This window comes from Hyperolius riggenbachi, chromosome 2 (genome assembly GCF_040937935.1).
Source record: "Hyperolius riggenbachi isolate aHypRig1 chromosome 2, aHypRig1.pri, whole genome shotgun sequence".
In the NCBI taxonomy this organism is placed as follows: domain Eukaryota; kingdom Metazoa; phylum Chordata; class Amphibia; order Anura; family Hyperoliidae; genus Hyperolius; species Hyperolius riggenbachi.
The window spans coordinates 250,921,816-250,938,299 of NC_090647.1; the positions used below are offsets into that span (position 1 = coordinate 250,921,816).

Here is a 16,484-nt window from a genome sequence, read left to right on the forward strand (position 1 = left end):
CCCTGTGTTGATGCAGAGTGGAGTGCACTCACCTGTCTGATTGATGTGCTCCCTCTTGTGTCCTTAGCGGAGTATGTAGCTCCTGTGACCTTAGCTAAGTGCTGCTAGGCAAGCCAGTTTTCAAGGCTAGAGACAGGACACGGGAGGGAGCGTGCTGGCCAGACAGGTGAGTGTGCTCCACTGCGAGTACTCTATAGAGGTCCTGGAGGAGCACTATTAATTAGGGGTAGACTGGGGTGCCGTCGGCTGGCCCTGTTCTATGGCCATTCCGTAGATTTTTAATGGATTTCAAGCTTAAACTTATTTGCAGTGTGTGGCAGGAATATAATTTAATGGATCTGATTTAGATGAGAGAGGCCTCGGTTGGCAAAGAAATAGCAGGAAAGGATCCTTGTAAAATTGACAGCATCTAATTGAACTGCCTCGCAGTAACAGAATTATTTTTTTTAATTACATTTCTGTTCTCTAGACACCGGAGGAGAGTGTGGATCTATTAAATGATATCCATAACTGCCTAGAAAAAGCTTTGAACAAAAAAGCCAAAAAGAAAAAGGATTCGGAAGGTTTGTTCTGTTTTGTGTCTTGGTCGCATTGCTTACATGTCGTCAAATTTTGTTTCTTATTTTGTTAACAATGCCCTTTTATCTGCTAAATACTATATTTTAATGTCTGTTTCACCTTTTTGTTTCTTGCTAAAATATATGTAAATGTAGTCAGTATTGAAAGGTTGGGACAGTAGCCTGGCTGCTGGATATTAAGAAGTTCATACTTTTAATTCTATTACATAGAACAACCAGCAGACGGCCAAATTGTGTAAGTGCAAAGAGTTTTCTGATGTCTCCACCCAGAAACCAACAGTGTGTGGCTCCCGGAACAGGAAAAAATGGCGCACAGTGCTGAAGTCATTTTCCGGCGCACCATAGGAAATAACGGTAAACGGTATTTACCGTTTTCAAATGCAACCTTTCGGCGCGTGGCCACGGCTGCCATAGAACGTGACTGTGAATGGTATTTACCGTTTTGCTGCCTGCTGGAAATCTATGCCCCCGTCCCCGCGCGGCAGTGGCAATTAAAACCACAGCGCGAGCCGTCACCTGTTCATCCAGGGCACTTTGTGTCCTCTGTCCCGTGGCTTCTTCCTGCTTTGTATGATCGCTGGCTTCCTCTTACTGTGCCACAGTAAGAGGAAGCTAGCGACAATACAAGCAAGAAGAAGCCACGGGACGGAGGACACAGTGCCCTGGATGAACAGGTGACGGCTCGTGCTGTGGTTTTAATTGCCACTGCCGCGCGGGGACGGGGGCATAGATTTCCAGCGCTCACAAGGGGCATGGTGTAAACTAAGGCAGGCACTGAAAAAAGTAAGTTTTAAGCAAAATAACATTAAAACGCTAAATAGCGTTTTAGATGCATTATCGATCGCAACCGTGCGACATTTTTTCCCCGGCGCCACTTTTGACTATGCGTGGCTCCACCCCCTCTTTCCAGGAGCAAGTGTTTTTTGTTTTTTGTTTTATTGCCTTTCACTTTTAGTATGGGATCATTTTTGTTATACTGTTGCCATGTCTTTGCAGGAAAACTTTGTAAAGTGAACCAGAGCCGAAGCAGTGGGCTGCACGGTTTTGCGGTTTTAAACCGAAACCGCGATTCACGTGCAGCCGTTTTCAGGATCGTCAGTAGCTTCGGTTTTGGGAGCCACTGATTGGCAGAAGCCGTGACTAGCAGTGAATATTTATGATTGTTAATGAGCCGGGCAACAGGGGGAGGGCGAGTCCAGTCCAGAGCAGCACACAGTGCCACCAATAGCTAGATAGAGATGGTATGACGGAGGCGGTAGGCGGAGCTGTACAGAGGGTGGTACAGAGTGATTGGTGGTGCTGTGTGCTGCTCTGGACTGGACTTGCCCCTTGCTGCCCGGCTCATTAACAATCATAAATATTCACTGCTAGTCCTAGCTTCTGCCACGCCTCCCCCTTCCAACAACATGGGGAGCGCAGTGATGCATGATTTATATTTTCCTCAGCTGGCCCCAGGAAATGCCGGGAGGGAAAGAGGCAGAGCCAGCGCGTTAGCAGCTGCTGAAAGTGACGAGAGCTAGCCAGGAGGAAAGGCAGCGCTGTAAGGTTAGACTATTAGAAGGAGGGGCTCTGAACTCTTTCCTGTCCTGGCACCCCTGAGCCCCACTTCTGTGCTCCGTACACAGAGGTCTCCCTCTCTGCACACTTGCTTATAGAAGCAGTGATGGTTTTCTGTCCCTCTCCCTACACTTCCTTAATGCCGCAGCGCTGGTGTTCTGTCTCGATGCTGTGGGTGATGGTCTGAAGGTAATAGATCACCCACTCCTACCCCTCATTGCCCTTCTCACATTCCTCAGCCTTCTCTCACTGTTATTTATGATACTCTGCACTTTAACTATTACCCTGCTGGAAGCTCTGTGGCCAGATTAACAAGTTTTCTCGTACACAGTCTGCCTCAATTGTCACCAAAATGTTCTTTATTTATAGCAGGATCTTATACTGGGGCAACTATACTGGAGGCGCTTACCTGGCTAAACTATACTGGGGGCATTGTGAATTTAGTGCTAAAGCCCGATTTGAAGAAAATCGTGAAGAAAATCGAAATCGCAATTTGAGAAAAAAAATCGCAATTTCAATTTTTTCCTAAAATCGTGCAGCCCTACGAAGCACCCTCAGATATTTTACCATATATATTAGTGGGAACATTAGAGAAAACGCCTACCCTGCTCTCTGTTTCATTCTTCACTGTTCAGCTAGCTTCTTATCAGCCCTGATAAAATCCCCCACTGAGCACTCAGTCTGGCTTTGCTCAGGAATCATTATAGCTGAGTTTGTGTTCTCTGATGTCTTTTCAAGCCCAAGCCTGCCCTCTTCTGGCTCTTCTCAGGAATCATTATAGCTGAGTCATTATAGCAAAGCCAGACTGAATGCTACCAGGGCTGATAAGAAGCAAGCTGAACAGTGAAGAATGAAACAGAGCAGGGTAGGTGTTTTCTCTAATGTTCCCACTGATCTATGTCAGATATACATTAGCGTGCTTCGTCTCTGGTTTACTTTAAAACTGATCTATTTATTTGGCATCTTAAACTAGAAGTAACAACATGTTCTCATTTGCTGCTGAATTAATATTATACACATTTTGTTAACTATTGTGATGAATAGTTTTCTTTCTTTAGAAAATGCCACATTTATATGCCTGCATATTATCTGCCCAACATTTATTTTCTTTGTAATAGATTCCCAAGAACCAGAATGGGTGGAAGTGATGGTGGAGATCCTACTGTCCCTCTTCTCTCAGCCCAGCAAGCTTTTCCGTGTGGTGGCAAGAAATGTGTTCAAGAAGATATGCCCATACATGACTAAGAATGCCTTACAGCTTATCCTAAATGTATGTTATGAAAAATAGAACAAACAGGGTTAAAACCTGTAGGCTTGTATACGTGTATCAATTTAAAATTTGGGACCTCCTTTGCTTATATTAGGTATTTGATCTTGAAGAAGAGCAGAGTGAGGAGAGTGCTGTTGTGGTGACTGTGGAGAAGAATAAGAAAGTACAGGTCTCTGGGGAAGAGGTGAGTTACTTCTCACAAATTGTTTATACTGTCTGATGTCTCTGAACTGTTTTGTTGCAGGACTAAACCGGGACATGGATATAAACCGTTTTGCAATAATCCCCTCTCCTCTATTCCAATGAACGGCACCCTGGAAAGCTTAGACATGCCTTCTCCCATAAGACTGCAGTGACTGGGGTTACTTTGAAATATATATTCTAAGCATTTTACACTAGGGGGTGGGTTGCGACAAGGGGGCATCGCTAGGCCAATTCCCGAAAGTGCTGGAACATGCTGGAATCGATCAGGAATGGCCCTGCGATTTTATGGCAACCCACAGTTTTCTCTCTACTCAGATTTGATCAGAGAGACATCTGTCTCTTATTTGATTGGCCGCCAGAATCGCTAGATGTATGACAACCTTTACTGTGCCTGATCTTCCTGTGACCCTGGGATTTTCACAATGCTACTTTTAAACAGAATGATTGTTGTAGTGATGTCTGATCTGGGTGTGACCCTCAGTGTGGTTCATGAGCATGTCTAGGATTTAGCATTGTTTTGTCGTAAACCAGGGGTCTCAAACTCGCGGCCCGCGGGCCATTTGTGGCCCTCGATACAACATTTTGTGGCCCCCGCCGGCAAAAGAGACACGGAAGCAAACTATTTTTGCCTATTTTACCTTATAGTTCGCTTCAGTGCCCCCAAGTAATCTGCCGCGTCCCCACCGCTAAACGAGGGCTGCAGAGCCCCCAAATCCCCCGGGCAAACATCCACGACTGTGCTGAGGGGCAGAGCTTCCAGCTGTAGCTCTGCCCCTCCTTACGTCAATCGCCGCCTCTCCCCGCCCCTCTCTGTGAAGGAAGAGTGAGAGGGGCAGGCAGAGGCGGCGATCCGCCACGATTGACGTCAGGAGGGGCAGAGCTGAAGCTGAAAGCTCTTCCTCTTCCAGGAAATGCCGGCGGATTGCCCCCCGGGCGATTTGGGGGCTCAGCAGCCCTCGTTTTGCGGCGGGGACATGGCGGTTTACTTGTAATGGGAGCACCGAAGCGAACTATAAGGTAAAATAGGCAAAATAGTTTGCTTCAGTGTAAATTTGATTTTGAATCGAAATAAAAATCAATGCAGGAGCCGCTGATTGCGGAAATGACATGCCATCATAACAGTTATATGGGAATACTGTTCTGTGTGCACATTTGAGGACTTTTTTTGTGAAATCCCTTCTGCGGCCCGGTCTCATCCTGACTTTGCCTCCTGAGGCCCCCAGGTGAATTGAGTTTGAGACCCCTGTTGTAAACTGTAAATCATAGCAAGCATTTGTAATTTGAGATAACAGCAAGCTGCAATAAGTCACACTTGCTGGGTAGTTACACAGACTGTGCAGATATTTTTATTTTCCCACTGCAACTATCCTCGGGGGGGGGGGGGGGGGGCAGAGGAGCGGTGGGCATAAGGAGAGCCCACTACACATGCCTGTGACGTCCCACTGTTACACGCAAGGATTCTCTGAACATAGCCAGAAAGAGCTAGTTCTCATGGCTACACTCCCATTCTTGTGCAAGCTGCTTGCCCATTTTATAAAGCAATGAGGCTTTAAGTACAGCTAGAAAATACCTTTTTGTGATCTATACTTGTGTGCCGTTTAGAGAAGCAAAACCATAACATTCATTCTTTCTTTTAAAATGTTTTTTGTATCATTTTGGTTGAAAAAATGTCACAATGCTTTCTCTTTGTTGGCTATAAGGAGGACGAGAGCAGTTCTGATGAGGAGAGCTCTGGGGAGGATGACCCTGAAGAAGACCATAAAGAAAGTGAAGCTGAAGATGAGGAAGTTGATGAAGATGTGAATGAGGTTTTCCGCAAACAGCTAATGGATGCTCTGCATGCAGGCCGTGCCATGGTGAGCTGATTGGACAGGTTATGAGATTAAGCAGATTAAGTTCAGGTAACCCGAGCTCTAAATAAATATGGTCTACCTCAATTAGTCATATAACATTAGACAAGATGCAGCATATGTTTCCTCCCACATTCTAAAAATATACAGATAAGTTAATTGACTTCTCCCTATTGGCCCTAGACTGATGGAAATGGGTGACTATGGTAGGGATTAGATTGTGAGCCCCTCTGAGGGACAGTTAGTAACAAGACCATGTACTCTGTAAAGTGCTGCAGAGGATGTCAGTGCTATATAAATGCTACATAATATAATCATATGTTATAAATACTAAAATATATAATAACAGTAATATATACTTGTAATCATGGTCACCTGATACTTCCACCAGCTGTATTGCTTTGCAAAACCCATCCACCATTGAGAAAAGCACTGCAACAATTTTGCTAATAGCGCAATGGTTTATGGGGAATCTTTAGTGCTTTTTTTCCCCTGAAGATTTACCACAAGCCAAAGTGCTGTCGGCAAAAATACTGCAGTGCTTTTCTCAATGTGGACGGAGTTTCACAAAGTTATACAGCCAGTGGAGGATCTGGTGATCTGCAGCATAAACATACATGCTGCATCTTGTATAATGTTATTTGACTGAGGTAGAGAATATTTCGATTTTGGGTTACCTTAAAGTATTTTGATAAATTACTAATTGTTTTCTTTGATATAGGAAGGTGATGACAGTGATGATGATCTGGATGATGAGACCATGATGACTTTAGATGAAAATCTCTCGGCTTTATTTTCTGAGCAAAAGAAGCGCATTCAGGCAAAGAAAGATGAGAAGGCAAAATTACGTCAGGAGAAAATCTTAAGAAAGGATTTTAAGATCAAGGTAGTGATGGAATTCTCTTCAAAAGCCATTAAAGAGTACCTGAAGTGACATGTAGCATGAGGATACATGCGTGTTTGTTTAGTACCAATCCTACACAGACCTGTATTTCTGCCTCAGTTTACCCTGATTCCCAGCCATGATTTCCACACTATCTGTTCTTCCAGTTTCACCCTTCCTGTGGTCCTCATAGTCATGTATACACGTTCATAGACTGCTGTGAGTAGTTTTAACGCTGTCCAGCCCCGATCCTGGGATGCAATAGCATGTCCCCACCAGCACAGAACACTGGTGTCTACAGATAGCTGAGCCATCTTTAACTCAGTCAGGAGCCTGACCTCCTCATCATTGTGAGCCAATCACAGGGATCAGGAAGTGAAAAAAACAGGCTCTGGTCCTCAAAGGAACATGAGTTAACGGCATAGACAGCGCATGTTATGTTTACTGGGTTTATAAAATTTGCATGGCAAGTTGCACAAAAAGCGTAACTCTCTGTATGCATGCAATTCTAATGTTGCCCTGTTCTACCAGGTGCGTAATGTATTAAACTAGTTACGCTATTTGCATAACTTGCTGCATAGCTAGCTTAAACTCAGTAAACGTAACGCTGTTACCAATTGTTTTGTGTAAATTCCAGTAGATGGCAGCAGAGCTACTTCCAGAATGGCAAATTGCTTTGATTTTTAGAGCTGGCTGTAATCTTTAGTTATAGTTGGGAGGCAATACTATATTAGATTTTACTAGATCTGAGACGTGTAATCTCTCTCTTTCCTTGATATTGAACATTTGCCAGATTTACCACCTTGCACCATTCTGTTTCAACCAGATTTTAGCAGAAATCACCATCACTGCTAGGTTGGTCCTGACTCCTGATCAGTGCTGTACAGAAGTATGCAGACTTCCATCCTTTGCTGCTGCAGCTGCTGCCTGAGTCTGATCAGTAAAAAGAACATTCTTTTCCAGTTGCGTTTTTAGTCAGTGCTCCTATCTAAAGCCTACTTCTGTGGCCCCTATAATGCATTTTTGTATTGTTCAATGTCTTTATTAAATACAGTAAAATCCCTTGAAGGAGTGGAAGCGTGCACACTGCAGCGTTTGGGAGTGACCGGTGTGCGCTTTGGTGTGAAACATCAGTCAGTAGGATTTTGAATGGCTGCAGGGGTGACTCAAGTATAAGCAGAGGCTGATAATCTCTCTCTCTATCTATCTATCTATCTATCTATCTATCTATCTATCTATCTATCTATCTATCTATCTATCTATCTATCTATCTATCTATATATATATATATATATATATATATATATATCAAGAGTTTAGATTTAAATGTCCCTGAAAATGTCTTCTCATTGCATATTAAAGAGAATCTGTACTCTAAATTTTTTACAGCAAAAAGCATACCATTCTATTCATTATGTTCTCCTGGCCCCCTCTGTGCTGTTTCTGCCACTCTCTGCTGCAATCCTGGCTTGTAATAAACAGTTTTAGGTAGTGTTTACAAACAAACTAACCAGCTTGTGATAGGCTCACATAAGCAGAGTGTGTGAGTCATACAGAGTCTGCAGGGGGCCTGCAGAGGGTGTGTATCGCTTCTATCCAATCACAAGCAGCCCTGCACATTTTACACATTCCAGCCTTAGCCGACAGAGCCGACTGAAGAAAACAGATTAGATCAGATAACAGAGATAACACAGCCACTGTGCAATTAGGAAAGGCTGCAGTAAGCCAGAGCACATTAGAACAGGCAAAGGAACTTGTAGGATAGAAGAACTAAGGCTGACAATTTTGTTACAGAGTCTCTTTAAGTGTTATGGTTTTTAAAATGGTAAATCCAGTGTTACAATGAGTATGAGTTACTTAGACTACTATGGACGTCTATAGGCTTTTCTGTGTTTCCATATCCATATGCCACAAATGTCTAAGTTGTTTAGTACAAAACCACTTCAGCTTGCCACAGACGTCTATAGGCTTTCAGTACAAAGTTTTGGCTCAGTGACGACTTATTACCTGACTTAAAATATGCAAATCTAAGTTGATGCAAAGATACACAAATGTTACTGCAAAACTATGCAGCTTGAAAATGCTTCTACAGCAAGATTTGATCAATCCATTTATATTTAAGATGATCAAAATTAGCACAATTCTGTATCAGCATAATTATCAATCATCTCAAATTTATTTGCATCTCAATGACAATCGTACTGAGTGATGTGGACTTGTAGATTTGGGCAAGACCTTTAATAAACACATCATTGAGGTGTAGCTTAAAAAAATAGCTTGGAATTCTAGGGTTAATACTTTTTATACATACGGATGACTAATGTTGTGAAAAATTATTAAATTTAATATACCTTCCTCTAGTAACAGGCTTGCTTTAGGATTCAGCCAGACATATGCCATTTGTAAAATAAAGGCAGCAATGATCACTTCTTGTTTGCTATTATAATAATTTAGTTCCTATGAGTGTGAACAGACCCTTACATGAGCTAAGGAAACAAATTGGTTTAGTTTAACAGCAGATGTGGAGTATAGTTTTGGAACAGGCCGTGGGAGGGTATAGGAAATGTAGTGAAAATTATTTTGTTTCTTCTTGTCATGTTGGTGTTTCTTCCATTTTGTGCAGGTGCTTGATCTGGTTGACGTGTTTGTAAAGAAGCAGTCTGACAGTCCCCTTGTGTTTAATGTCATCGAACCCTTGATTTCTGTCATAGAGCAAAGTATGCACTCAGGGTCCAGTCAACAGGAACAGGACTTCCTTCGCAAAACAGCAGACATTTTCATGTAAGTAAAAAGACGTGTATTTTCTGCTCGTCCCCTTGCGAATGAAGCCAACATCAGAATACAGCAGTTATCACAAATTAAACTGATCTGCTGTGTGACTGTATCTGTTGTTTCTACAAGAACATGAAATAAAATCTAGGCATGTTTTTGGACCGTGTTGTACCTTTTCACTAAAGTACAGCCATATTTCAAAAAGTGGCAACCTGCTTAAATGATCACCACATTTAAAAGATAGTTCACACTATGTGCCCTGCATAATTTTTTACTACAGCAGGCAGACCTGCAGATGAAGAAGGGCTGATGCTTTCCTTTGAGCCCGTTCACAAATGTACAATGAAGTCCACTGCTAAAAATGCTGAGCTGTGTTTTTTTTTTTTCTCTCTGGACAGTGGATTGTGTTGCTACACATTTGAATGGCACACCTCTATGCCATAGTGGCAGGAAATCCTGCAAAATACCAGTTTGCTACTGCTCTGGCATGGTTTGAACTTAGCCTTATAGCTGCTTGCCATATTGCCCTTTCATAAACGTGGCATTCAGCGACCAGTTTTACAGATCTATTAGCAGGTGACCACTCTTATTATAATTGGGCTTCTTGGTGATTTCTCAAAGCTGCACTTGAAAACCTACCCTTGAAGTAGCATGAAGCCACAAGGATAGATCAGGTTGATTAGCATGGCTAAACCTTCTTTTCTTGAGGTTTAAATTACCTTTATTGATTTGATTTGAGAGGAAAGCATGACTTGCACTCTGTTTTGAGAAGGCATTAGGCACTGCTGTACAGTACTTTGCTGTAAATCTATTAACTGCTTTTTTGGCTTCTTTGCTACTCACTAACCTTGGAGGATTTCCCTAAGCTGTCAGGTGATTTTGCTGAATTTCAGAATAAAAGGTCCATAAAGTGATGAGCTTTTAACAGTGAACTTATGAGGAAACGGTTTTTACTTTACTTTTCAGATGTCACTGTCATCTGTATTCTTAAGAGTGGGGTTCAATCTTACCTTCAGAATCCCTGGGGAGCTTGCATAACATTGCAGTGGGTTTCCAAGGCAGCCATCTGCGTATTATCCTATACACAGCTTCCTTAGAGAATCTTTAACCTAGGAGGAACATCAGCCTAATCAGTAGCCGACGCCCACTTTTCTGCAAGAAATCTTTACTTTTATACTCCTTTTTAAAGTCCTTTTCATTAATCATTAAGGGGAATTGAATTTTCTTCCTGTGCTTGAAGCTTCCTAACAAGACATTTGTTGTTATTATTGTTATTTTTTTTTTTATAAAGCACTAACATATGCACAATAGATATGGAAGACATTTCATCACTTAGGGCTTTTCCACACTAGAGGCTGCGGTAGAAAAGGCTGAAAGTCAGCCTTTTGCTTAACGTCAATACATAGCGTTTTCAAAGCCCTTTGAAAGAGTTTTACAGCTCATATGAAAACGTCCTTTTTTTTTTCTTCTATAAAAATAAGTGAACAAGTCAGCTGTAAAACGCTTTGAAAACGCTGAAGTTGACGTTTTCCATTGACTATCATTGAAACGCCAACAGCCCTGAAAAAGCTCCTGGGAGCGTTGAAACGCAACGCTCCAAAACGCCGAGTTAGATGTGAAAGGTAAAATGAAAGTCTATGGACTTTCTTTTACCTAGCAAAACGCCAACTTCGGCCGTGGCGTTAAAACGCCGAAAAATCCCTCTGGTGTGAAAGGGCCCTTAGCAATGTTACAGAGGAACATTAGCCTTCAGCAATGGTACACAAAATAGGGATATAACAATGTAAGGATAAATATGGCAGACAAGTCACCGAGTCTATAGTGTGATGGAGAAGAGTACAAAGGGAGGAGGGCCCTTCCAAAAAGGCTTACGATCTGAGGGTACCCTGCTATGCTTTACTTAGCTATGCTACACCTACAAGCCTCACTTTCATAGAGCCATAGATATCTGTGTATTGCATAGAAGATAGGTCATTAGCCTGAGACAAAGTTGGACTTCATAACTCTGTTAAAAGCCGTGTCTAGGCCATACAGCATGACCCTTGGTCGTAAATGGTGTAATGGAATGATTTGCATGGCTCTGCCCACTTTACTGAAATGAGATATTATTATTATTATTATTATTATTGATTTATAAAGCGCTAACACATTCTGTGGTGCTGTACAAAGTAAGAAACAAACATGGGGTACATAATAATATAGACAATGGTATACATCAATATACAAAATACAAAATTGGTAATTACAGTGCCAAAAGTTACTTGATGAATAAAATGTATAACAAATTCCAAGGCACTAAAGGGTGAAAGAGCCCTGTCCTTACAAGCTTACAATCTGAAGGAATGGGGGGAGGTGGGTGGGGTACTATACAATAATCATAGCTAGATGCAGTGAGTTTTTAGGATATCTAGTAGGAGTACAGCTTGGCCTTAGGACAAAGGGGGAATGGCTTATGGTAGAACGTATGCTTGACGAAAAAGTGAGTTTTGAGGGAGTGTTAAAATATTAAAGGTTGGAGAGTGATGGATGTGTTGTGGAAGGGCATTCCAGAGGAGGGGTGAAGCACGTGCGAAATCTTGTATATGTTACGGCCAGAACCCGAAGTCTGGCCACTTCGGGTTCTGGCCGGTCAGAATGCGAAGTGGCCGGCTCATGCGGCCAAAGTAAGAAATGAGCAGGGCTGTGGAGTCTGAGTCGTGGAGTCGGAGTCGTGGAGTCGGGCAATTTTGGGTGCCTGGAGTCGGAGTCGGGAAAAAATGCACCGACTCCGACTCCTAATGAATTTGTAACTGTAATTAAAATAGAAAATATGATAAAATGTTCTATTTCTCAGATAATAGTCATGAAAAATAATGTGTATATATACAGTAATAGCTGTGCTTAGTCCACAAAAATGAAATAAACCAATCAAAATTAGTTACTTGTGCTGCTTCAATAAAGCAGTCCCCGTATTTTTAAGGTCAGATATACATATCTGATTGTGACTGTTTATATGATGTGTACACAGGAATCTCTTATATATACTAAATAACATCTATGCTGTAAGAATAAAGCCTGATGTGTAGCTGTGTCACTAATAGAGATGGTCAACAAGATGGAAATAATTCTGCATTGATGCTGATTTATGCAAATGTATGCACTCCCTTTGCTGATGAAATCAAATAATTTGATATGTTGTTAAAATTTGGTTTGGTGACTACAAATTAAAGGGTAACTGAGACGGATGAAAAGTAAAGTTTTATACATACCTGGGGCTTCCTCCAGCCCCCTTCAGGCTCATCAGTCCCTCGCTGTCCTCCACCACCCGGATCTTCTGCTATGAGTCCTGGTAATTCAGCCAGTCAGCGCTGTCCGGCCGCATGCCGCTCCCACAGCCAGGAACATTCTGCACCTGCGCAATAGTGCTGCACAGGTGTAGTATGCTCCTGGCGGCGGAGTGTGTGCATGCGCACTACGCCTGACTGGCTCAAGTACCTGGACTCAAAGCAGAGGATCCAGGTGGCGGATGAGGACAACGAGGGACTGATTATCCTGAAGGCGGCTGGAGGAAGCCCCAGGTATGTATAAAACTTTAATTTCATCTGTCTCAGGTTTACTTTGTTACACAGTAGTACTATACTCTACATATGCACTCCCCACAGAGCTGCAGGGAATCCACTGAGAATGCTGTGCACATTGAACACAGAGGTGTTGTCTGTTTACAATCTCCTCATTCCCCTGCAGAGTACCTGCACATCATTCTTACATGTACCCACACTTACATTGCCTAGGGCCTGATAGATGTTTTGTTCCGGTTTGTACCTTTTACAAGTACTCTTACCAAGGACTAGTTTTAGTCTAAAGGGAATAAATATAGTAGTCTACATATCCTTCTCACTTCAGTTGTCTTGTAAAATTCCTAAGCGTTGGCAGTTAAGAGACGAATTTCATGTTACATACTTTTAATCAACAAAATTGTAATATGCAAATTAGAGGAGTCGGAGTCGGTGGAATCCTAAACTGAGGAGTCGGAGTCGGTGGATTTTTGGACCGACTCCATTATCGGACTTTGGCCGGCCAGAGCGCGTTGTGACTTCACGCGGCCGGCCAAGTCCCGAAGTCCCCCTTACTGCCGGCCAGCTGCTCTCCTCTCCCCACCGCCAGAAATCTCAGCTCCCCCTCTCCTCCCCCGCTACTCAGACCTCCGATCAGGGCGACCGCACCAGCGAGGCAGAGAGAGGCATAGCAGCTGCCAGCTCACGCGAGACCCGCAGGACCCGAACACTTCAATGCAGAAGTGACATGACGTCATTGAACACTTCCGCATATGAAGTGTATGGGTCCGGGCGGGTAGCGAGTGCGCTGCGCCGCTCTGCCTTTCTCCACCTCTCTGGTCACCCTGATTGGAGGTCTGCAGCAAAGCCCCCCCAGCCCAGCAAATCACCCCCAGCTATGCAACGCACCCAGCAAAGCCCATAGCTTCCCCCCCCCCCCCCCCGACCATGCATTTCCAGCCATGAAATACCCAGCAAATACCCCCCAGCCATGCATAGCCCCCCAGCAAAGCACCCACAGCCACGCGCAGCCCCCAGAAAAGCACCTGCATTTATGCAAAACACCCAGCAAAGACACCTCCCCGAAGCCATGCACAGCCCCTCAGCAAAGCAGCCATGCACAGCCCCCCAGCAAAGCACCCCCAGCCATGCACAGCCCCCCAGCAAAGCACCCACAGCCATGCACAGCCCCCCAGCAAAGCACCCACAGCCATGCAAAGTGCCTAGCAAAGCACCCAGAAAAGCCCCCCGGCCGTGCAAAGTGCTCAGCAAAGCACCCCCAGCCATGCATCCCCCTTCATCTGTGACTAATCACCACTGTAATTTGATCTCTCCCCTGTGTCACCTGACTGCCACAGCAGAGCAGCTAATTTAAAAGCACAGGATGTTATCAATATGTCTGCTCCCAAGAAAGCAGGCTGTAGACACACTGCCGATTTATTGCAGGATTTGTATCAGCTGTAACTAAGAAATGCTTTTCTTTAAAAATATTATTATGCTGCATCTTTCAGAGCAGAGAGGAAGTTCCGAGTGCCATTCATGGTGCTGGACAGGACCAGGGATGCTCTGGGATTTGTGCGTTTTGGACTTTGGCCGACTGACTTTGGCCGTTTCTAGAACTGGCCGGCCAATGTCAGAAATTCCCAGCATTTTGGACTTTGGCCGACGTCAAATCGGCCAGTTCTAGAAACGGCCGGCCGGCCAATTCTAGAATTAGCCGATTTCTGGTTTTGGCCATAACATATACATGAAGCATTCAGGAGGTAATGCTAGAATAGGATAAAAGAAGGTTGTGTGCCGATCTGAGATTGCCATAGTGTTGGAAACTAGTGAGGAGATATACAGGGGAGAGACTAATTCCTTATTGTTGGTCATGTCTAAATCTCTTCAGCTTTTGGAAACCAGTGCTGTACTTAGCTGTACAAGTGTAAAACTAAGAAAACGTTTTACTGGTTCAAATACATCTTTCCCTCTTCCTCTGTATATACCCATTCCTTGTCTTTGTATTTAGTGCACCTCTCATATGGAATACATACAGTCCCTTTTCCAAACCTCTTCAGCAGGTAAATGGAGCAGTAATTTGCTAGTAATAACTCAGTTAAATTATTGGATTAATTAAGAGAAACACGTAATTTAATTATTGTTTGTTTTGATCATTTAAAGTTATCAATTTGAAATGTATATTCCTTAAAGGGAAGGTTCAGGCAGCATTTGAAAAAATTAAAAATCCAAATCCACTTACCTGGGGCTTCCTCCAGCCAGTGGCAGCCGGGATGTGCCCTCGGCGCCGCTCCGCAGGCTCCTGTTGGTTTCCGGTGGCGAGCCCGACCTGGCCAGGCCAGCTGCCAGGTCGGGCTTCTTCTGCACTCCAAAGTGCGTGTCACTCGTGCGCGCTGACGTCATCGGACGTCCCCCGAGCTGTACTGTCTGCGCAGTATAGCCCGGAGGACGTCCGATGACGTCAGCGCGCACGAGTGACACGCACGTTGGAGCGCAGAAGAAGCCCGACCTGGCAGCCGGTCTGGCCAGGTCGGGCTCGCCACCGGAGACCACCGGGAGCCTGCGGAGTAGCGCCGAAGGCAAATCCTGGCTGCCACGAGCTGGAGAAAGCCCCAGATAAGTGGATTTGGATTTTTAATTTTTTCAAATGCTGCCTGAACCTTCCCTTTAAGCGGTCTAGTTAACCCTTAGACTAAGGTTATATATATCAGGTCTCTTTAAATGCTTGATTGACGGCTCTGATCACAATATCTACAACTCTGTAAAAAGTGGGCGGGTTCTCTTTGCAAAGAGGCTGCTTATTACCTGGGAGGCACTGAAAGCTTGCTGCAAACTTGGGAAAAGGAACATAAAACAAGGCAGGAAGAACAGATTATAGTAAACTTGCAAAGTAGATTGAAAGCAACAGGAAACTGTATTTAGAAGTTAACATGACTCAGAACTAATTTTAAAAATAATGAATTGGTATCTAAAGCAGACAGCTGGCACCATAAGGTGTTGGCTGCCATACATTGATCTAGTTTTCTCTCCCAGCTGCTTTTAAAGTGGATTCATAATCCAGCATAACATACAATTAAAAACCTGTCCACCAATTCCTTATTCACTGTGTAGCTATTCTACATTATTCTACATGTGTTTGGCCCAAAATAAGGTGTGTAGCTTGGTTGCTACACGGACTCTACCAATTTTCTCCATTATTTTCATGGTGAAGCGGGATTGTGACCTGTGAAAAGTGTTGCATTTTGAAGCACCTAATAAATGTTATTTTGAATTAAAGTAACGCTTTTCAGTCCGTTAATCTGTGAGGGAGGTAAGTCCACCAAAACGTCCCCCTTTTTTAAAACATTTTCAACGTTTTTATTCTTGTTGGCTCCTCTGTTCAAGAAAAAATTTGTATTTAGCCTAGTCCACCCTTGGTGGAGGGGTGTATCCCCATTTTTCCTATCTACAGAGAGCGACTTCTTAAACCTGAGTGGGGTCAGGTTCCAATTCTCCCCACCTGCTTTGATGGTGGTTGGTTGCCTGTGTGGTAACCCATGTTTGTGAATATAACTATTGTTACTTTTACAGCAATCTGCATATTTGACTTAAATACAACACTATATTGGGCTCTCTGTTTCCTATCTTCATTTTATTCAGTAAGGAGCTTGGGCTTGACTCCCTAACCCTGTTACTGTCTACAGAGCGCGTCCTAGTGGCGCCAGTTCTGGCGCTTTGAGTCCGCCAGTAGAAATGCACGATATAAATGTTTTGTCTAGTCTTGTATTGAATGCCAAACTGGGGAAGTGGGATTTACTATGCCCAATCATGAAGTGATGCGGTAGGCATCTTATAGAG

At 43.5% G+C, this 16,484-nt stretch overlaps 1 protein-coding gene across 1 annotated transcript in view; it reads left to right on the top strand.

Annotated features, from left to right (window-relative positions):
• Positions 1–16,484, top strand: part of MYBBP1A (MYB binding protein 1a) — an 80,033-nt gene that overhangs the window by 35,292 nt on the left and 28,257 nt on the right. The window contains exons 14-19 of the mRNA XM_068268498.1: positions 470–563; positions 3,254–3,405; positions 3,500–3,589; positions 5,310–5,465; positions 6,181–6,345; positions 8,966–9,123. Of these exons, the coding sequence (XP_068124599.1) occupies positions 470–563; positions 3,254–3,405; positions 3,500–3,589; positions 5,310–5,465; positions 6,181–6,345; positions 8,966–9,123 (815 nt within the window). The remainder of the gene's footprint in view (positions 1–469; positions 564–3,253; positions 3,406–3,499; positions 3,590–5,309; positions 5,466–6,180; positions 6,346–8,965; positions 9,124–16,484) is intronic.